Genomic DNA, 22,559 nt, shown 5'->3' with positions numbered 1-22,559 from the left:
TAGAGAAGTTTGCACGATTTATTACTTACTGATTACACGGACTCACACTGCAGTTAGGATGGCAACTTTATGACTACAGGACGCCTGCAACTACAGCAGAAGGAGTAATCTGAGATCTGTGTCACTGTGAAGCATTTCTGCCTCTCTCTGTCTCAGGAGCAGGAAGTGTTCTCACGTGCTGGCTGTAGGCAGGGATTAGTTTGACAGTCTCCGTTTCATATGTAGACTGACCGCAACTCGGTAATTCTCTGCTCTGCCTCACCAACAAAGAGGGCGGGGTTATCAGGCAACAGGGCCTCCCGGGGGATACCCCGGCTCCCCGGCAGGCCAGTCCGACACTGCCCATACCTCTCCATATCGCAGCGTGTACGGGCACCTTTTAGTCTGTGTTCTAACTGTAATTATATAAATAATGTGTTTCTGTGTATCTTGGTATAGGAGGAATAACCTATCCCTTATAGTAGAACAATAACTATATTAAGAGGACAAAAATAAGCTATAACTCCAAACAAAGTGTGTTGCCTACAAACTCTCTTAAGGCCTCTTAATTGCTCAGTGACTTCTAATGTCCTAACAGTGTACTTTGGGAGGTACATTATACCATGTTTGTACTGCCCTACACAAGCTCTGTTCCCACTCTCTTTCTTGTCTTATGTTCTTCTGGCTCATCCACTACAGCAAGGTTATTTACTTAACCCCAAATGCAGTTATTGTTCTCCCTCGTCGTACCTGTAGCACATACTGGCATTGTCATTGCTATGTGGATGTGTGTTTATAAGGAATGTGACTTGTGTTTGGATATATTTTAATGTGCATTTCTATAAGAATATATCTGGAGAGAAGAAAGGTAGGTGGTTGACACGGAGCCATGTACAAATGTAACATTGTACTGTATACACTTTAATGTAGAGTTATGTATAGTGACAGCCCAAACTCTTGTCACTGGGTCATGGACATGGATGTTGGAAATAGAACTTTTTTGTGCGGGGATTTAAATGTACCTAGATTTTCTCTCGCACTTATCCTGACTTGAAGATGGATTCTGTTTCCGAAACGTAATAATGTTGTGTGCATCACTTATGTTTCCTTTAGGTCCTTCACTTATTACAAAATGGGAAACCTTGACAACCGGATAGCTAATGCTGACCAGCTGCTTACACAAGACGTGGAGAGGTTCTGTAACAGTGTGGTGGATTTATACTCCAACCTGAGCAAGGTGGGTTTAAGCTTCTCGTTTTCTCATTCTGAAGGGAAATCTAAAAATAAAAACAAAACAAAACAAAAAACAAGTTTCTATTTCATTATCATATAGTAACATTCACAGATGTTTATGTAAATGGGTTCATAATTTCGCTAAGCGTTGGGTATTCACCCAAGGATAAAATTGCTGTCTGAGGAACCTTCATATGCTTCACTCTTTCATTTATCACCAGTATGCCAGCTGGCATTCCTTATAGAAGTATACATGCAATAAAGTATACTAAAGCAGGATAGGCTATTTTTGTTATCTTTCTTGTTGTATCCGATAACTGCTGTCCTCGGCTGCTTTAAAGAACTCAACTCGGGGAATTACTTTTGCATTAACCTTCCCCACCGCTAGTAGTACAATGTCTTTGCCCCTTCCCCTCCAACACCAGATGTGTACCCCAGTTACTCTCTAATGGTTTCTTCCTCTGCCACAGCTCTTGCAGCTGGTTTGGTGGCTTTCTGTTGCTGTTTTGGGATTTTCACTAGAGAAAATAGAAAATGGTTCAAAGTTCAGTGGCCACAAACGTGTTCGTAGTACGATGCAATTGTGGTATAACGTTTGAGGTTCGCAATAAAATGTACTGTTTTTAAAATGTTTTTATTTTTAAAAGCTTTAAGATTTTCAAATAATAAAATATAGTGACTTAAATATTTTTTTATTTTTATTTGAACCGAGAACACCACTTATAATGTTTCGATGTGCAAGGTTCACGATTAGAAACTGTTAAAATGTATCAATTTTTAAGCTTGAACACGCTTGAGACCATTCCGCTCGAACACGTCCAACTTGTATCACCTTCTCGAAAAAGAAAAAAAAAAACTGCAAATTGTAGATCTTTTGGACCGATGCAACAAATTGGTTCAAGAAACTAGATGTGGCCACTTTGAGCATCTCTAGTTTTCTCACAAACATATTTCCCTGCGTGGAATTCTTCTTTAAATAAATGTTCAGTTCCCCTCAATGTCCAGTGCTGTGCAATATGTCTGCACTTTTTAAATAAAGAATAATAATAGTTATTTGTTTGTTTATCCTGCTGGGTTTTTTATACAAGCACTTTAATTATTTCAGGTATGATTGTCTACATGTCATTTAATTAGATTGTGTGTGTTCAATACTATCTGCATAACATGTTCACAAGTTATTTTGCACTGTAAACCTATTTCTTGCTTGACCTGGGTGAGTTTAAACCCCCTCAGTGGTTCCACCTGGTGGCCATCTTGTGGAACATTTCTGAAAACTGCATTACATTATTGATTAATAACTTCCAAATGAACATCTTTCATCCATGGGTGTCCTTTCTTTACTGCTCAAGAAAAGTGTGATCCATATGTAATATTCAAAAATAAATGCGTTTATTTATTCATCCTGCAGGTTTTTGACTTATAAGCTTAAATCTTAAACCTATTCCGTAACGCATACATTAAACAGATAATAAAATGTGGTTAACCAATTAACTGTGATATTTCTGCTTTGCAGCCATTTTTGGACATTGTCCTGTATATCTTCAAGTTGACAAGTGCAATTGGAGCTCAGGTAACACGGCTGAATCTTTGCCTGCTGCGCTGCTGGTATTCCTGCTGACGTATGCAGTCACCATTGTTGATCATTACTGTTGCTGTATTTCCATAGGGTCCAGCGAGCATGATGGCTTATCTGCTTGTCTCAGGACTTTTCCTTACACGCATCAGGAGGCCTATTGGTAAGATGACCATTACCGAGCAGAGATATGAAGGCGAATACAGATATGTCAACTCACGGCTCATTACCAACAGGTAATACAATCTGCCTTCTCTTAGGCAACATAGTTCATTTGGTGTGTTTAACCCTCTGAAGACCGTGGACTTCTGATTGTGGTTTGGATTTCTTTGCAATATACCTTGTATGTGCATTCAGACAAGTTGTATAATTGTGGGTTTCTAGTGTTCTCCTCTTGTGTCCTCTTTTACTGTAATCAAAGGTGTGACAGTGAAGTTGGCTTCTTTTGGTAACTGCCATTTTTTTTTTTTTTACTTGGTTATTTACCTTTTGTGACATAGCCCAGACTCCAATGACGTCTAATGTTGGGGGGTGGTGAGCAGGGTCTTGTTCAGTTTTCAGGTGGAACTAGCAGAATTATAACAGAAGGAAAATAGACCTCTCTCTGCAGGTGATTGGGCCAATGCCGTCCACACCATTGTTTAATTGCACGCATAGGGATCATTGTACTGCTCCCACAAACAAAATGAATTGCACCGATTTGCTATTATGATTTTCAAGTCACTAGTATGTTCATGTGACAGAGAGGCACATGTTTTGGGGTTTTTCAGCTTTGGTGCAACTGCGTTCCTTGTACCTCTAGTAGCTGCCAGGGGCTGAGATCTTACCATAAACTAGCTGTCTGTTTGAACACATTTTATTTTAGGTGACTTTAATGTTTTTATTTATTGTTTTCTTTTAGTGAAGAAATTGCCTTTTACAATGGGAATAGAAGGGAAAAGCTGACCATTCACTCAGCTTTCAACAAGTTGGTAAGATGGTTATAAAGTGGTGAATATCACCTGTATACTTTCCACATCCCTGTTTTCTAGTTGTATTACACCTTGATGATTAGCATTTCTAGTGGCAGTTTCAAATGTAATTTAATATTATGATTATGTACAGATTTACTTACTCTGGAATGCTCTGGTGTCCACAGGTGGAGCACTTGCATAATTTCATTTTGTTCCGGTTCTCCATGGGCTTTGTAGACAGCATTATTGCCAAATGTAAGTTGTAATCTGAGCTGTTACGTAATACTCTGCAAAAATGCAATTGGTATTATATTCTACTGTTTACTATATAGGCTGTTGCGGAAGGAGCACTCCTTGAATACTGCTTCTATTAAACATTTAAGTGGATGAATTTACCATGATTAAAGGGGCTTTGGTGAAATCTGGTTTCAGCAGGATTTCCTTTTCAGAGATCCACGCCGCTCAGGCGCACACTTAGAGGGTTAACTGTTGCCCATAAATCCCTCCTCTGCGCTCAAATCTCACTCTGCTGTAGATAAGGTAGTACAGCCAGTGTTACTGCAGCGCCGAGATTTACCAACATTGTCACCCCAGAATGAGTGTTCATGGGCAAGCATTCTAGAGCACCAATTATAACTATGGGTACACACTCTACAGGTTTTTCACCCGATTATCGTGCCATTCGCATGATAAACGACTGTTGAGTCCAATATTGCATTAGTGTGTACGCTCCCACTGTAAAGTTTTTATTGTACCAAAGCTCATTGTACAGTTTGATTTTATAACCGGGCTAAAAAAAATCTCTATAAACGATGGAACGGTGTCAGTCAAATTCTGCAGTGTGTATGCACTCGCAACCAGCAGTGTAGACAGTTCTCCATAGAGTCCCAATCTTTTCAGTCGATGGTTATATCAGGCGAAGAGGACGGATCTGAAGGTAAAACGCGTATAGTGCACACATATGAATCGGCATGCTGAGCGGGACTTTCAGTCGTTGGTAAAATCGCTAACGATATTGCATTGGCAGAAACTTTCTGTAATGTGTACCCAGCCTAAGGATGCTCAGAAAGGACGTGTGTATAGTCACACTTATCTGAGCACAGTCAGTGCTGGACAGCCCGGGATCATGGTGCAGATAAGGAAGGGTGAGGGGGAGGGAGAGCAGTAATTAAAATGTATACGATGAACCAAACAAACTGGAGCGTAATTTTAGAAGTCACCTACTGCATAATCTGTGACCAGAAACCCTGCACATTCATGCAATTCCTACTAACAACATAGGTCCTTGCCTTAGAGACCAGCATCAATGCAATAAAATCCAAGACCAGTTAGGATCTAGTGATTTCATTATACTATGATCCGCAAGTCCCATAACTGTGACATATTTATATCAAGTCACAAGGATATTAGTGATACTGGGGCAGTCTGATTTATGTAATTTAGTGCACATTTTACAATGTAATAATTTCATGCTGTCTGCAAAATAGTGTATGCTCAAATATTATAGGTTGTCAAGAATATTTTCAAAATGGTTGGCTTCCAATAGGGATCACCACATTGAAAAATACTTTGTATAATCTAAGAGAGGGTGCACAGGGTGGATGTATAATATGGGTTAATTATTCCCCATGAAGCAAGATATATAAAAAGCCAACTTAGTTGACTAAAAAAAAATCTTTTTCACAGGTGCAGTATAATGGACAGGTGGCGGGGCAGTGGGGATTGGAATCGGACAGGGGGCGGGGCAGTGGGGATTGGAATCGGGCGGGGAAGTGGGGATGGCAATGACATATATGTCAGGGGATAATGGGAGATATGGCTACAGTATGTAGGAGGGCATTGTGGCTATAAGCATAAATAATTAGAAGGTAAATAACATTTAAAGTATGGCTGAGCCACAAGCAATAAACTGGTCCGCGCAGCATTACAAAATAAATATAGGGGGCTGGAGGTGGGCGCTATTGCTAGTTAACACAACCCTTCCATTGGATGGTCACACCCCCTTTGTAATCAAGAGTTTGTACCCCCCCCCCCCTTCCTCTAGAAAACCTGCATTTACCCCTGCCACTTTCACATTGCTTTTGTGTAATTAAGAGGAAACTGAAGAATGATGCTTTTAATACCTATTCATGTCCATTTTGCTGGGCTTCCCAGAGATGATTCATAGATAAGATCTAATAGAGTTCTTTACTGTAAGAGCAGTAAATATGTTGCAGACATTATCTCCTAATGCTGTATGGTCATATACCTTTTTTAGCTGCATGAAAATATTAAATACATGATGGGTTGACTTTGATTTACTAACTTTTTTAAACCCCCCCCCACCTCTTCAGACCTTGCTACAGTCGTTGGTTATCTGGTTGTCAGCCGTCCATTCCTTACACCAAATCACCCACGGCATCTGAGCAGTTCGCATGCGGAGCTCCTGGAGGTGAGAAGCGAGAGCATCGTTCACTCTGAGAATTCTCGTGTGTGTGTGTGTGTGTGTGTGTGTGTGTGTGTGTGTGTAGAAAAGTCAGTTTGAACACTTGTTCCTCTACCTGCCAGGATTACTACCAGAGTGGAAGGATGTTACTGAGGATGTCACAAGCGCTGGGCAGGATTGTGCTAGCAGGACGTGAAATGACCAGGCTTGCAGGGTGAGTTTCCTTATTGCAGAATACTTACACTTTTCAGACTTCCTTCTTTATTTCTTTTGTTTATTTTTTTTTTTTAATTATTTATTGCACAACATTCACAAATAAACAAGTAGTTTGTCACCAAACTGAATGCTTCCATTTTTGTTTTCTTTATATAATAACTATAGAAAAATAGCAGTAGCCTAATCAGTGCATTTTTAAACAAATATAGAGTGATGGGGTGCTGAGAATAGGAGGGGGGTAAGAGACAATATCATTAAGGGTTGTCATAATTGCTATCAGACTTGGAACAGCTTATGACTGGTATAAACTGATTATTCTGGGTTAGATGTTGAATTCTGAGGGGGAGACATACTTATCCGAATCTATCCAAAAACCTCCATTAACACCTTCCATATATCAATAAACCTGGCTTAAGTGTGAAACATCACTGATATTCTAATTAATGTGGAATATGTAAATGGATTCTAAACCTGCATTTTATTTCCAAAGCTCAAGCTTTATTCTCACTGCTGCAGTCATAATGCTTTTATTAGAAAGATTTACTTATCTGGCAATTTCTCCACTGATTCAATGACAGGGTTTGTATTCAAGTCAACCAACAGCAGCATAGAAACCTTGTGACTGTTATACGGACCTGCGCCTTCACAGGACTCCCCTCGCTTCCATGCGTCCTTAGCATATGCTATGTGTGATAGCACATTATAGTGATTAACTCAAGTATAGTGGGATGCTACATATAACTCATTAGAATTAATCCTTTAACTCCAAGTGAGCAGCATGGTGGCTTAGTGGCTAGCACTTCTGCCTCACAGCAGTGGGGTCATGAGTTTGATTCCCGACCATGACCTTATCTGTGTGGCGTTTGTATGTTCTCCCTGTGGTTCTGTGGGTTTCCTCCGGGTGCTCTGGTCTCCTCCCACAAACCAAAAACATGCTAGTAGGTTAATTGGCTGCTATTAAATTGACCTTAGTCTGTCTGTATGTGTGTTAAGGAATTTAGACTGTAAGCTCTATTGGGGGCCGGGACAGATGTCTCTGTACAGCGGTGCGGAATTAGTGGCCCTATATAAATAAATGATGATGAAGTGAAGATTTTTCTCTGTTAATTTTGTAATTCACTGTAATACATTTTTCTGCCACCTGATGGCGCTTTGAGAGAAATTTACTTCACATTAAATAAATGAATAAATCTGCAGCATCTCTGGTCTGAGCAAAGGTGACAGTCAGCCACTATCATAAGCAATATGCTGCTGAATAGCTGAGAAACTGCAAGTGATTACACAACGCAGTAGAGGTAAATGTTTGTTAAAAAAAACCCAAAAAAAACAAAAAACCTGTATTCAAATATGGGTAGTACATGACATTTTTCTAGTAAATCTCATCAGTGGTTTGGTGTTAAACATTAGTATTATACATGTAATAAGATCTATGGATGTTACATGAAGTTCTACTTTTAGAACTCGAAAGCCTTAAATAATTGTTTAAAGCAATATTTGTATGTATTAGTTTAGTTTTGATTCTAAAACAATACACTTTAACTGTAAAAGTTTCATAGAAATATAAGTTCACGTCTGTGGGCCTGATCTTGTATACATCTGCTATATTTACAGGGGCGCACGGAGGATTTTTCAGGGGGGGGTTTCCTCCACCCCTGAAAAAAAACAACAACCCCTAGAGAGCTTCCTCGCATGCGCGGCAGCTCCGTTTCGGCTGCACTGTACTATACAGCAGTGCCGATATGTAGGGCACTTTTTTAGCGGATGGGGGGTTTCTGGAGACCCAGAAACATCCCCCCCGTGTGCGCCACTGATTTATACATCATTTTGCGTGCGTAACTATAATTATAGTAGAACATGCGTGTGCCATGGGGCCCAGATCATAGAGGAAAATATGGTTTTAATGGGTTTGGCAGCTCTTCATGGTTAGAGAAAAATTAATGTCTATACATCTTCACACCTTTTTGTTCCCCTTGCATTAAAGGGTGTTGTTTGGATATATATCACATCACGGGGGGGGGGGGGGGGGCTACAATGCCTTGCATTGGATGGTGGAGTGTAGCTTTGCTGTGGGCCATGCCACTTGTTATGTCTGATTGTCATGTTATATAAACAAATGTTGACTATAATATGTCTTCCTTGTAGTTTCACAGCCAGAATTACAGAATTGATGCAAGTGCTGAAGGATTTGAACCAAGGGAAATATGAACGCACTATGATTTCTCAACAACAGGACAAGGGTAAATGCACTCCCTTCTCTTCAGTGAAGGTCCTCCTGCGGAATCACACATACTCATATTATTATTTCTTTGAAATTGCAGAAACAGAAGCTCTTCCCAGAATACCCTTAATACCTGGAAGTGGAAGAATTATCAATACTGACAACATCATTAAGTATGTTTTTGGGGAAATAACTTTCCATCCCAGGTTCTGTATTATTTTGATGTGTTAATTTGAGTGCCTAGAATTGGATGAGTAGAATGGTGTGGAATGCTGATACACTACATCATAAACCAAGGGTGGGGAAAGCCAGTATTTCATCACTGACAAAGGAAGTGCACGATTACATTTATTTATCTGAAGTAATTCAAACATCACTATACTTATTGTAGTTTTGCTTATTACTTAGCCATACAATAATTTCATTCATTTGATAAGTGGCACTTTTTGATATATTTAGGCAGTAATCCAAATAGGAGCACTAATAGGTAGTCACACATATATAAATATATGTGTATAATTTTATATACATATTATTTTTTTTATTGTAGTTTTGCTCTACTGTGGCCTGGAATATGGAAGCATTATGTCTGTATATTGCAGTGCACTTCTTAATTGTCATTTGGGTTTCTGCACTTTTAAATATATAAGTAACAGGCTAATGTGACAATATTCAGTTTTCTAGTGCTCTGTTCTTAAACAATACATAAGCATATGCATAATAAAAAAAATATCAAATACAGTTGGTGAATATTTAAATGCCAGACAGACACATTAGGTAGGAAGAGTGTTACACAAATGGTCACAAGACAGGTGATATGGGGGGGAGGAAAGTGAGAAATGACCTGTTACTATTATAATTGTCATATAAGATGGTAAGGCCACATGACCAATCACTGAGCAGGCCAAAGCTTAGCCCTTCAACGCACGTCAGAGGCTATTTCTACACAAAATATCACTGCCCTATGATTTGCAGTTGTTCCACCACAGGCGATTAATCATTTACCAGTGATCGTCCATTATGTTGCAGATTTCTATGGGATGGCAATTTTTAGTTGCTGTGTTGCACAACCATTGCCTTCAGTCGAGTGATGCCGAGATTAATCATTCTCATTGACTATAATGGGCAGAAAATGCTAATTTGACCTCTGTAACGAGATGTCAGAGAGATTAATCTCAAGTAATTAATTGCATAAATTAGCACACTGTTATCTAAGTAATTAGCCTCCTGGTATTTATTCAGATTGCCTGTCGAACTCATGACCCCAGTGCTGTAAGGCAGAAGTGCTAACCACTTAGCCACCGTGCTGCCCTAAATATCACCTGGATACCAAATTGTAGTTTGGATGCTGGAGCTAATAGAAGACATATGGCTAGAGTTAATATTTTGGTCTTTTACAAATCGGATAATGTCCTTTCTAGTTCGCTCTCCCATCCAGTAACATATGGAGGGGAGAGTTTGTGTCAGAGCTTATTAACAGCTTATGTAGCTGAGGCACAGTGTTTTCATACTGTGGAGGATGAACATAATTGTTCAGATCCTGACAACTCATCAGCAAATCTCAAGGGCTTTGTGACTGTGGTTAGAAAATGGACAAGTTGGGCTGGTTTCCAATAGTCCATGGTGAGAACCACATTCCCTTCTCATCCTCTCTTTGAATTCAGTGTTAAGTCATCAATTGCATAAGGGCAAGTGCACCTCTAGTAGTGCGAGAAATTACATGCTGTCGTTTCTAGCCCCAGGGGCGGAAATTAGTATAATAGTTGTCGGGAAGGAATTTTAATTTAGATATTTGTGATCAACTGTGTCCACACCATGATTTATTCTGATAAGAGATGTAGTATACAGATTTCTGTGTACATAAGGAACCCATAGTTAGGTCACAGCCTATTGGCGTCAAGTGTCCTTTATAGGACAGCGGCTTGTTTATTTAGATCAGTAAGGTCTCATCCCCCATTTATCTTAGACTGTCTTGTTCTACATCGTATGCCCACTCCTGGCCAGTCACTCAAATCTGTTCATGAGTTTCTATACTGAAAAAGGACATGTATAACTTAAAGTAGCGATACTGTGAAAAAAAATATTTAACATCACTGTGGCAGTCTATTAGAAAAATCTTGGTATTAACCATTTTTCCTTGGTTTGTTTCTTCAGGCTGCGATTTATGGTTTATAATTTTGTCTGGTGTCATGTTACCATAGGAACCATAGTCACATGGCACATGATGTAGTGAGCAGAGAGGCTTTGGAACGACTCCCTCTCTCCCCCTTTCCTCCGTAAAATCCTCTGCCCCTCTCACCTGTAAAATCCTCTGCACCTTTTGCCTTCACATGACATGCTGTGTTTCTGTGTGACTCACAGCTAAACTTTGCGCTCTCCAGAGACATTGACAAAAGAAGATAATTATTTAAAAAAGTTAAAAAATTAACTTTCTATGAATGATTGCTGCTTTACAGAGCAAGGCAGTATATTTATTTTTATTCTGTTCTGCTAAACTGTGAAAATTCCATTTGAGAAGCTCATTAGTTATACTATAGTTATTTTATCTAGCATAGGTAAAAAAAATGATAGGTGCAGTTAAATCAATATATACATATGTATCAGAAATGTGGAACTTCTGAGTTCTTGGATGGAATCTTGAAATGTAATTTGATCCATTTTTTTTTTCTTTTATAGCTTTCAATTATATTAAATTGTAGACTAGGTTGATATATATTATACTGGCAATGTGAGGCACTTAAGTATATGTAAACCTTTTATATTTGTAGATTTGATCACGTTCCTTTAGCAACACCAAATGGAGATATTCTCATCAGAGACCTCGACTTTGAGGTAAGTAATGTGATTTATGGTTGTCCTAGAAACACAACCAGTCACTTTGTGATGATTTTGAAATGTTTTACATTTCTCACATAAATGTTTTAAGCTGAACCTTCTGCATGATTTTGAGCTTTGCACTTATACATCTTGGGGGTAATGTTCTTAATTGCCAGTTTAACGACTAGCAATGTTACATGTTTGTGTAAAATACCCTGTAACCTTTTAAAACGCTAATGCACGGATGGGCTTTGAAATGTGATTAGAATATAAAGCACATAATGGAAGGACATTCTCTTTCACCCAATTGGCAAAGGAAATCTAGCAATGCAGCTTAAAGAACTCCAACACAAGCTTACTATTGAACTTAGGTGTTCAGTTGCCCATGATCCCCACACATACTAGCTCTGCTTGTGCTAAACCCAATGGTTCTCCCAGGCTAACAGCTGGGGGGCTTGGATGGAATCTGCTGCATTAACAGGATGTTGGAGCAGCTGGTATGACGGCTACAGCGGCTTGTTCAACCAGCGTTATTAATACCAGCAGTGTACAGTACATTTTAAACGTCTATAATCTATTATGTTGAGAGAATCGTCTAATGAAATCTGCCAAACCGCAAGGGGTCCAGAGCGTAGGACCAAACATGTTTTAGTTTCTTATGTTGTATTTCCATTGTATTAATTTAATTTCACAAGTTGTTCTCCATTTTATGTGTGATTTATTTGTCAAGCCAGGATTTATTTATTTATTTTTTGGCATCTGCTTTTATTGAAGTGACTGTTGAAAAGAAATAAGTACGTTGTCTTTATTTACAGGTGAGGTCTGGCACCAATGTTCTCGTCTGTGGGCCCAATGGGTGTGGGAAGAGCTCCCTTTTCAGAGTATTAGGAGAGGTAATTTTCATGTACTTGTAGTTTGGTTATTATGTGACTCCCAAAGTCCTAACATGGGAGATTACTTCCACGTAATATAATGTAGAGGTCTAAGTGCTGGTTATCTTTGTGTACCTTAAGATGTTTTGTCACCTCCTTGGCCAAATTATCATGTAACAATAATAGAAAACGTCCTTTACTTCAAATAACTTTAAAAATGTACCCGTCACCTACCACAGTGTCAGCTGAACCAATATTCATGATCAAAGCAGCTTCCGTTCATCGGGAAACTGTGACATCACCGACAAACGAGGAACATATTGACGTTGTTTTAGTGATGTCTCAGGTTCCTAGGGAATCGATACACTGCGTTTTCGTGATGATTGTCCTAGCTTGCAAATTGGCTGCACCGACTGTGTGTAGTTGTTTTTATTCATCACGAACAGCTCTACAGTGTATGTACATTTTTTTTTTTTTATTGATCTGTTGAGTCAGCAGATATTTTGCTACAAATGTATTGGTGTTTTGTTTTTTCAGTTGTGGCCACTTTTCGGCGGATGTCTGACAAAACCTGAACGAGGAAAACTATTTTATGTCCCCCAGGTATGTTTTTATTAAATTTTTCTATATCTGTAGCATGTTGTGTACACAATGTAGTCCATATACAATTACACACAAAGCAATTCCAGCTGAATTATTTCCATACTTTAGAGACCGTATATGACTCTGGGGACATTACGGGACCAAGTCATCTATCCAGATACACAAGAAGACCAGAAGCGTAAAGGTATATCTGATAAGGTAAGAGCCAGTCTGCTGTGCTGGTCATTTGTATAATGAGATGTTGCAGACTTGTTCCCCCCCATTCTTTCATATAATTATTTGCACAAACATAAACACATTTGTGGAAATAAGTAATGCATGTGTGTATCTGAAACACAGGTACTGAAGGAATACCTTGACAATGTCCAACTGGGGCAGATTCTGGAACGTGAGGGTGGCTGGGATAGTGTTCAGGATTGGATGGATGTCCTCAGCGGAGGAGAGAAGCAGCGTATGGCGGTATGTAATTCCTTGTATGCAGAGCTAACATTTCTTATAAACACTTGTACGTATTGGTGTAATGTTGCTGGCAGTCACCTTCTGTGTGAAGACCTAGTACAGATGATGCTCTAAGTGCCATCAAGCTGTTTCTTCTGCTGGAAAAGAAAATCCTAGTAATTGTTCTGCTAGAACATCATCATTCCACAAAGGGGGCAAGTAAGGGAGATCTCGGAGTTCCATTATAGAATTGTCTTTTCAAAGAGATGTCCACCCAAACACACTTTTGTTATATTAAACCCCTTTAAATCCTCCGATCTTCCGATACCCAACAATGCCAGGAGAATTTTGAAATACGATGCTCGGCATATATTGTAGCTTGTCGTCATGTTTCAAGACAGATTGGTTGATGCTCACCATAAATGACAAACTCGTCATTTATGGAGGGCAAGTCTCGCCAATCTGTGCACACTACAATCAGCTGAAGAGACTTTAATATCCTTTTTTTCTGATGCAGATCAAGCAATGCCTCTGCCCTTTACCTGGTAGTGTAATAATATCCATGTCTTACAGAGGCAGCCTTTGTTCTTTCCTTAGCAGTGTCATAGCAATTGTCACTGCTGGCTGGAGTAAATTCTACTGTCCTCTTGCAAGAATAGAGGTGATTGTGAACACAGTAATAGGCTACTGAAAGGAAGGATGGTAGTGCAGGTTATAAGGATAAATTGGGTCCTGCTCAGCAATTACATTTTTAATTTGGGGGGAAAAGGGGAGTATATCAGGATATCTAATCTAATAGTTATATATTAACTATTGGAAGCATTATTTTATTAGATATCTATTGGACGAATCCTATTTGGTGTTCAGGATATATATATTTGTGACAGTGGGGGATTTTATTGATGGATTCCACAGTAGGACAGAGGAGGAGTTTAAGAACTGCAACTAGTTCAAGTTTTTTTTTGTTTTTTTTGTAGGTACTTTGTTTAAACTGGAGCTGGCATGGGTGGTATACATAGCTGTGACAAATCTAAAGTTCCCTATACACGCTGCACTTCTGCTATGCAATTAGCTAATTTTAGACTGAATTGTCTGCAAATTGCCATGTGTATGGGTCTTAAAAGGACAATAGACCCTTGTTCAAAAATTGACTTGGCTCTTTTAGCTGGCGTCCAGGTGGTTAGAAAAAGATAACCACATCTGTGTGTCGCTCAAGCTTGTTCTCTATTCCTCATAACTTCTGGCTATATGGCCAAGCAACCAGATCTTTCCCAATATAGACATAGGTCTGGCCAATTGGGTCGAGTGGTTGGTCCTTTCCATGCATTACTTTTCTAATCAGGCAGTATAATATCTTACATGTATGTAACTCTTATTGAATGCTGCTCTGAGTGATTGTGGGGCCAATGAGCTGATAAAAGTACTTGTGTGCTGCTTGTTCTTTCCACCGGTTACAGAGCTGTTAACTGGCTAGTGACACATTGCTCTTGTTCACAGATGGCGCGCCTGTTTTACCACAAGCCTCAGTTTGCAATCTTGGACGAATGCACAAGCGCTGTTAGTGTGGATGTAGAAGGATACATTTACAGCCACTGTAGGAAGGTAAGTCATTGTGGAATTTGTGGATATAAATGAGAAAGAGCCAAATTCTTGCAGCACTGTCTGAAATCAAGCAAGATAGCCTACAGCTGTCGTCATAATGAACCCACGATCTGTAAATGCACTACCAGATTATATTTATAATAAATTCAGATGTCTTGGTACATGTTAGCTGTAGTTTAGCTGTGGCTGTTTGAATGTAAGTACAGTAACCAGTTTCTCATAGTAATGACATGTAATCCGTATGATGCCCACATATCCACATCTTCCAGGTCCCCATTGATAATTTCATCCTCCATTCTGATAGTCTTTGCACTGCAGTTTTATTCCACCTTGATGACCCTTTTTTGTTTTTTATATGTAAAAGTTCAACCTATATGTAATCCTATATTAAGGCAATGGCATAGTGCATTGTTTTTGTAAATGAAAAAAGACATTGGAACACATCCATCTATAGGGATTTTTTTTTTTATATAAAAGTTTTTTTTTTTGTTTTTGTTTTTTTTTTCCTGTTGTTTTGCTTTTATTTATATTATAATGTGTTAATAATGTAGAAACAGATACATTGTTTTGCTCAGCAGTCCTTTGCAACTGGTGCTGTCTGTTGCTTCATTCTCTCAGCTCTGCTGCAGGCGCAGTTATAGACAGGACAAGATTTACATCAGTAAAACCTGTAGGCCCTTGGTGTTCCAGGCCCCACCTATCGGGCACACCTTTATTACACACAACTATCTTTGTCGTCACCAGTCCTTTCCCACAGCTTATTCCATCCTGATTTAAAGTCAGTTTAACCTCTCCGCTTCTGCTGCCTCTAGGCACAAACCTTCTGCGTCTAATACACATCATAAAACTACCTCGTTTTCAGTGCAGGGAAAAGTGACAAGCCAGATAGACTGAGGGAGAAAAGCCACAGAGAGAACAACTGCAGCTCTATTATTGTGGGATATGTATGTTGCCAATAAAGCAGAAACACTGCAGGTTTGTGCAATTTATCTACAAATCTATCAATAGAAACACTACATCCCGTAACTCCACATTGAAGCATCATAGAAATTGTACATAGGTTTGGACGATGGCCTTTATTACCGAATCCTGCTTTTCATCTGTCAGTGAACTCCCAGTCTCTGTTTATTCTCTGCATACATTACTTTATTTAATTAGGCTTTTTACAAACGTCATCCTGGTGATCAGAGAATTCCATGAGCTTTTTGTGGGTGGATTACTGCTCTGGTCCTCTTCCTTTCCTGCTTGCTCTATTCTATCCATTCCAGTCTTGCATCACAGTATGCTTTGGAACGCTGAATTTGCCAATATCAGAACATATTAAATGTAATCACCCTGAAAAAAAATAGCTTACAACATTTGAGCTTGCATTTCAAATACATTCTAAAAACCACCTTTAAAAAATAATTTCTTCTAAATAACTACCTTCCCTCCCCTGGGACACCAATATTCTGTGTGCTCATATTAACTGGGAAAACTACTCATCGCCTTTGGGAGAGATTCGACACAGCGGCTGTAATTAAAAGTCTAAGAGCTGCTCTGTCAGGTCTGCTTTCTATGGAGAGAATATTAATGGTGGGGATACATGAATTACAGTTATTGGTAAGGAAAGATATTTAATAAAATATATTTTAAATTGAATAATCCTTTTAGCTGGAAAATATTACATTTTGAAGGGGTTTTAAAACTTCTATGGCCGGTGCTGCTTTTGACAGTTGTCTGTATAGGCTTGAAAAGAGTCATCATATGAGCCACTCAACCAATGGTATGCTGCCCCTGTGGCACTAAATGACCACCCTTTTTTTCACACCCACTGCCAACAGCTGTCTAAGCAGAAGGAATGGTGTACAACTCTTTAATTGCAATCTAAAAAGTGTTCACTTTTTCAGACGATCAATAACAGTTGATCTAAACAGTCAAAAAGTCATGAACTGGATGATGCTGCAGAACAGTCTTTGTTTAAAATGTCTAGAGGAGCTATTTAATGTTATTTCAAGAAATAGTATCATTGCCTTTTAATATATGTATTTTATGTATTATATTTATGTTTTAACCAAACCACTAATTTTTCATAATCGATAACCACATTTAAAGATCGATCTATCTATAAAACAAAAATCACTGGTAGCTTCACACAAAGCAGCAAAAAGACCTCAGAATGGTCCATTATATAAAAATGTATGAATGGGGGAAATAAATGTACATCCAGCAGTATCTTAGTGTCACATTTACCCACTTCATGTCATCAACCGCTAGCAATAGCTCCTGTACATAGGATGTCTCTTGAATCTGTGGCTGCATAAGCGACCACCTCCCCTGTGTCTGTGTGTGTGTGTCTCTGTGTGTGTGTGTCTCTGTGTGTGTCTGTGTGTGTGTGTCTCTGTGTGTGTCTGTGTGTGTGTCTGTCCGTTTTAACGCTGAGGTAACTTACAACTTATATGAGCTTGAACTCATCAGTATAGATCCTCACAGCCTGACCTTTGAAACAATAAATATAACCATCTTCCTACATTCCTAAACCTTATTCACACTGGTCTACATACTTTTGTTGAAGACTTATCTGGAGGGAGCTATGTTATCAGCTGACAGGACTTTGCTCTGATTTGATAACGCTTTGTAACCCCACAGCAGAGTGTTCCTTGCAAACACAGTTGTACCTTTTGCTACCATTTCTGGTAACCAGACGTACCTGAGAGATTCTATGTAAATATCAATAAATATATATTCAAAACTAGTGGCTATCATAAGGGGTAAATCTTGGCTTGGCTCCAGGTGTTCATTTTTAACCATTTAATCCACCCCTCTTCAATACTTGACCATAAACGTTAAAGAACACCCGTCTTGTACATAATACGGAGGCAGCCATTTTATGGGGTGAATCAAGGGAGTGCCACTCACTAAAGCTAGTGCCCTGTTGAATATTGATGATTACACTGAATCTTTGTGAATTGATAGGACACCCTCACAGAAATGTCCAGCCCACAACAGCTCAGTTTGTTTGGAGGCACTGTGCTGTTAATTATGAGATATTTAATTAAACATAAGCCGACTGTGACCGTTTCACCACATTAATGGACGTATATGTAAATGTAATGTCCTCTGTGCAAAATACATTATACTCATGAGGTAACTATAGCTGTTCTAGGAGTCCCGTAGCAGTTTAAGGAGTGAAGACACTGGGTGTTGTGCACTGAAAGAGACTCCTGATGACACTGGTACTACGGTGATACAATCAGGGGCTGTTGTTAACACAACCCAATCCCCCCCACCTCCCCCATTAAAGCAAAGACAGCGATTGACACTAGGTAACATCACAGTTTGTGGATTGTCTACATTGCATTGGTGACTTCAGCCACTTTGATGTCATCCCAATGGCACTGTGTGACACCGCAATGCGTGACACCGTTTATCACAGTGGCTGTTGTCTACTTTCATGTCACAGTTGAGGACTGCAAACAGGGAGATTGAGTCACAATGGTCATCACCTGAGAACAAGTAACTTCCTGGATGATGGCGCACCCGGTGACATTGTTCCCAGCACACCACTCAGGGAGCACATGATCCCCATTGAAGTATTGAATTTGCGCTATCTTCAAGGACTGATCTCAGAAGTTGACAGCCAAGAGCATTGGGTGTTTAAAATAATTTCGTACTGATGCTGGAGTTTCTTGAATTGAATTATAGAGAAACTCTACGCAAAGTGCAACTTACTAAGAAATTAGCCATTCTGAATTTTTAGATCTCTTAATGAATTAGTCTGCTGTAATTGTTCACAGAGGAAGATTAGGCAGTGTAAAGCAATTTAGGCTCTCCGAGGCTGGCTTTCCTACAGCTACATGTGGTGTTCTTACAGCTGTAATCCTCTGAAGCTTTTAAGTGTGACAGGGGAACTGCTTTTCTCATTAAAGATTTGAATCACTAAACCTTTTTTCTAAAAAAAAAACAAACAAACAAAAAAACCCAAACACTGTGTGCGACTTAAGCCTATATTGGAATGTATTTATTATAAGCTTGCAAGCAGGGCCCTCTTACCTCTCTGTATGTATATATTACCCAGTGTTGTTTTATTACTGTTTGTTCCAATTGTACAGCGCTACGGAATCTGCTGGCGCTATATAAGTAAATAATGATGATAAACAGGTCTCCTTTTTGTTCTTTTCTAGGTTGGAATATCCTTGTTCACCGTGTCACACAGAAAGTCCCTGTGGAAACACCATGAGGTATATTCGTGCAGACATAACTTATGTGCATTTCTCTGTAAATGTGGAACTTCTGGAGAAATGTTTTATGCAAACAGTTAGTTAAATTGTCATTTTAGTGCACTTGGTTCGCAAACGTCCGTGCACTGTGTTCTTTCTGCTGTTTACAATGGCGCGCCCTCAATCCCAGGAATGTCTGTCAAGTGGCTGTCGTCGTTCGGCATTTCCTGAATGCTGCATACAAATGCTCAAAGCCTTCTCTAAAACACATGGGGCTAGATTTACTAAGATGCGGGTTTGAAAAAGTGGGGATGTTGCCTATAGCAACCAATCAGATTCTAGCTATCATTTATTTAGTGTTTTCTATAAAATGACAGCTAGAATCTGATTGGTTGCTATAGGCAACATCCCCACTTTTTCAAACCCGCAGCTTAGTAAATCTAGCCCATGGTCTTATATGCCAAAGGCAAGCTGTAGGATTTTGTTTTTAATAGAAAACAACTAAAGACGTTTAGAAATAGTACTTTCAATGGCCAACTAATTTCATGGATATTGCAGGCTTGATGGAAACCAAGGTATAAACCTGCTTGATGAAGGGGACCTTTTGTGTACTTTGCCTTTTGAATGACAGATACAGATTTAAAGCAACTAATTCTATATCTAGGACAGTAGCGAGCTCTGCCTAACAAAGAAAATAAGCAATTACTGCACTGTCCTCTACCTGTGCAAGGTGACCAAGCTCTTTTGTTAAGTGTATGTTATTATGATTCTCAACTATATTATGTAAAGAGCTTTGTTTTATTAGTGTGCTTTGGAGTTTTAGAGACTATCATACTAGAGACAGTCAGAAAACCAATGTCCCCATAAAAATAAGCTGTTTCTTTATCATTAATAACCCTCTTTCTCGTTACAGTACTATCTCCACATGGATGGCCGAGGCAACTATGACTTCAAGCTAATCACGGATGATACAATTGAATTTGGATCATAGTGATATAAATTGAATAACTCATGGGGGAAAAAAAAACTACAGAATAGTTTTTTTAAATTTTTTTTTTAATTAGCAGATTATTGCCTAATCCTAAACAATCCAAGTCTAATGTGTAGAATGTTGACAACTGTGCATACTTGTATGTAATTATTAACACTACTGTACTAAAGGTACACCGAAGTTTACATCGAGATTCAAATCAGTGGATCTGATTGTTGAATAAGAAATCAACTACTTTGACTTTCTTGGCCAGTGATGAGTGTGCCCAGTTTCCAAGGAGTAAACGATCTACCACTAGCTTGTCATGTTTCCATAAGAGCCAAGTTAAGTACAGTTGGCTGCTCCAGAGCTTCCTTATTAAGCATTGACTGCATTGTTGCCTGGGACAAAAAGGGTTTCATGTGATGCTGTTAAGGTAACAGATGTAGTGTCTGTATTTTTTTTTGTTTTTTTTAATTTTTATTAATCTCAGGTTAATTGTTTTCTTAATTTGAGATATGGAAGAAAGGCTATGGGCAAGATTCGCTTGGTTGTTATAGGTTTTACCCAAATATCTGGTTGTGATAATGGCAAATGCAAAATTGAGGGTCAAACAGAAGCAATACATCATTGTATGGGTATTACTTGGCCAGGGTGTAATTTCTGCTAAGCAGACCACACAATCCTGGAGAAATCGGACGGTATCCTATGAAATTCAGGCCAAGGCTAGATGATCCATTGGGTATTTCTGTTGGACTGATGCTGCATGTCTTCAATTTTATATGTAACAAGTTTATTCTTCCCACATGCAGACTTCAGTGTACTTTTGGATTCTTTCCATGTGATTTATTATAACCTATTAACTTAAAAAATAGTTGTTAATTGGATGACTTTTTATGCTGTTTAACAATGAGATCACTGTGCAGGGAAATAGACCGTTTATTGTAGATATAGTTTGGAGGTAGAGAAGTTGGATGGCATGCACTGAGTATGCAATAAATGGGATCTGTGTAAACCCTGTTCCAGTGTGTCTGCTGAAATATTTCTTTCCGTTACGCATTGTTATGTATAATATAATGTCACTTCTTGTAAAAGAACTTTGAAAAAAGAAGGCTGCAGCAAAATGGTGATTTAGCATAGCCCCACCCCTTCTTCACTGTGATTGGTGGACTCTGCCGCCTCCTTCTCTTTGAGTGGGTCTGGTGGCCAAGAAACAGGCAGTGCATGCTACCCAGCTGCTCTGATTTGTGTTTATAACATAATCGGAGCAGCCGGGCAGGATCCTCTGCCTGCCACTATGCGAACGTATGTGGTGTACTGCTGCTGGGGTGTGTTGGGGGGGTGATTGCCCCAATCGTCGTCATCCTGGATCCACCACTATTAAGTCCAGCAGTTTTTCTAAGATGCACAGTCCTGTCCTACAACTGTCTGGTCATCCTCCCATTCCCTGCCTACTGATAAGGCACCAAACTGTGCATATATTTCCATGCAGACTATATTGCTGAGATGGCAGGTAAAGGATAGATACCAGAAGAAGAGGTGCATCGGGAAAGACAAACACTGGTGACTATACCACCTCTAAATGACTCTAGTCATGGGATTGCAGCTGTGAGCAGACTGGTGTCATAGTTTGCACAACACATACTAGAACAGTCTGGAAAAGGCATGATAGGTGTTTCTCTATTGTACTTATCCTTGTACATAATGGTGCACGCTTTCAGATTTTTCAGGTTTGTTTATGGATTCCTTGCAGTTAACTTGCATGAAAAACTAATCAAAAATAAAACATAGTCAATGGCTGCGTTTTAGAATTGTGCGATCAAATGCAACATTTTCCTGTAGTTTGGCCCACTCCTTTAGACGATAGAAGCCATTAATTGCTGTGAATCCACACATAAAGTGGAGTAAAATATGTAAAAAAAAATCATAAAATGTGCATCATATATCAGAATTGGACTCTTGGGAGGGTATTCAAATGTTTGGAAATCCCGCCGCGTAAAAACTACTACCATTTTTACGTTAGTAGTTAGCTGGATTTCAGCTCGCGGCTCAGGGAGCTGCAAGCTGAAATCCAGCAAGAAAATTACCGTAATAACGGTTTATCTGCGCACTATTACCGTAATAGTGCGCAGACCGCAAGATTTTCGGTGTTTCCGCCGACAATTGAATACCCCCCTTACATTCTTATGCATGAAAAGATGCATCACAAGCTTTGAGTGTGTAGTTCCGTTACTACTGCTGTCCATATGAAGCCAATAACTGTCTTTAATGTATATTAATGAAATAAATATATGTTTTAGCTTAATATTTTTATTCATGACAAATTATAATAAAATATAATAAATGATGACAAGAAAGGGAACTTGTTGACAGCCTGGCCTTACTTTCTGTAAAATACAGTATAATGTCTTCCAGTTAGTTATAAATGTCCTTTATTTATATGGATACAGTTTTATTTTAC

General features: G+C 39.1%; 1 protein-coding gene across 1 annotated transcript; it reads left to right on the top strand.

Moving 5' to 3' along the window:
- The first annotated feature begins 1,098 nt into the window (after positions 1 to 1,098).
- Positions 1,099 to 21,118, top strand: LOC142099161 (ATP-binding cassette sub-family D member 3). Its single transcript, XM_075182340.1, has 17 exons — positions 1,099 to 1,216; positions 2,726 to 2,782; positions 2,879 to 3,021; positions 3,687 to 3,756; positions 3,924 to 3,993; positions 6,072 to 6,169; positions 6,286 to 6,377; positions 8,522 to 8,616; positions 8,698 to 8,770; positions 11,366 to 11,429; positions 12,230 to 12,307; positions 12,824 to 12,889; positions 12,998 to 13,087; positions 13,229 to 13,348; positions 14,825 to 14,929; positions 19,093 to 19,149; positions 20,042 to 21,118. The coding sequence occupies exons 1-17, from the start codon at positions 1,112 to 1,114 to the stop codon at positions 20,117 to 20,119; spliced, it is 1,461 nt and encodes a 486-aa protein (XP_075038441.1). The 5' UTR covers positions 1,099 to 1,111; the 3' UTR covers positions 20,120 to 21,118.
- Positions 21,119 to 22,559: the final 1,441 nt, after the last annotated feature.

The sequence above is a fragment of the Mixophyes fleayi genome, chromosome 8 (assembly GCF_038048845.1).
Source record: "Mixophyes fleayi isolate aMixFle1 chromosome 8, aMixFle1.hap1, whole genome shotgun sequence".
NCBI lineage: Eukaryota > Metazoa > Chordata > Amphibia > Anura > Limnodynastidae > Mixophyes > Mixophyes fleayi.
The sequence above is the reverse complement of the archived record's forward strand: the minus strand, read 5'-3'. Positions and strand labels throughout refer to the sequence as shown.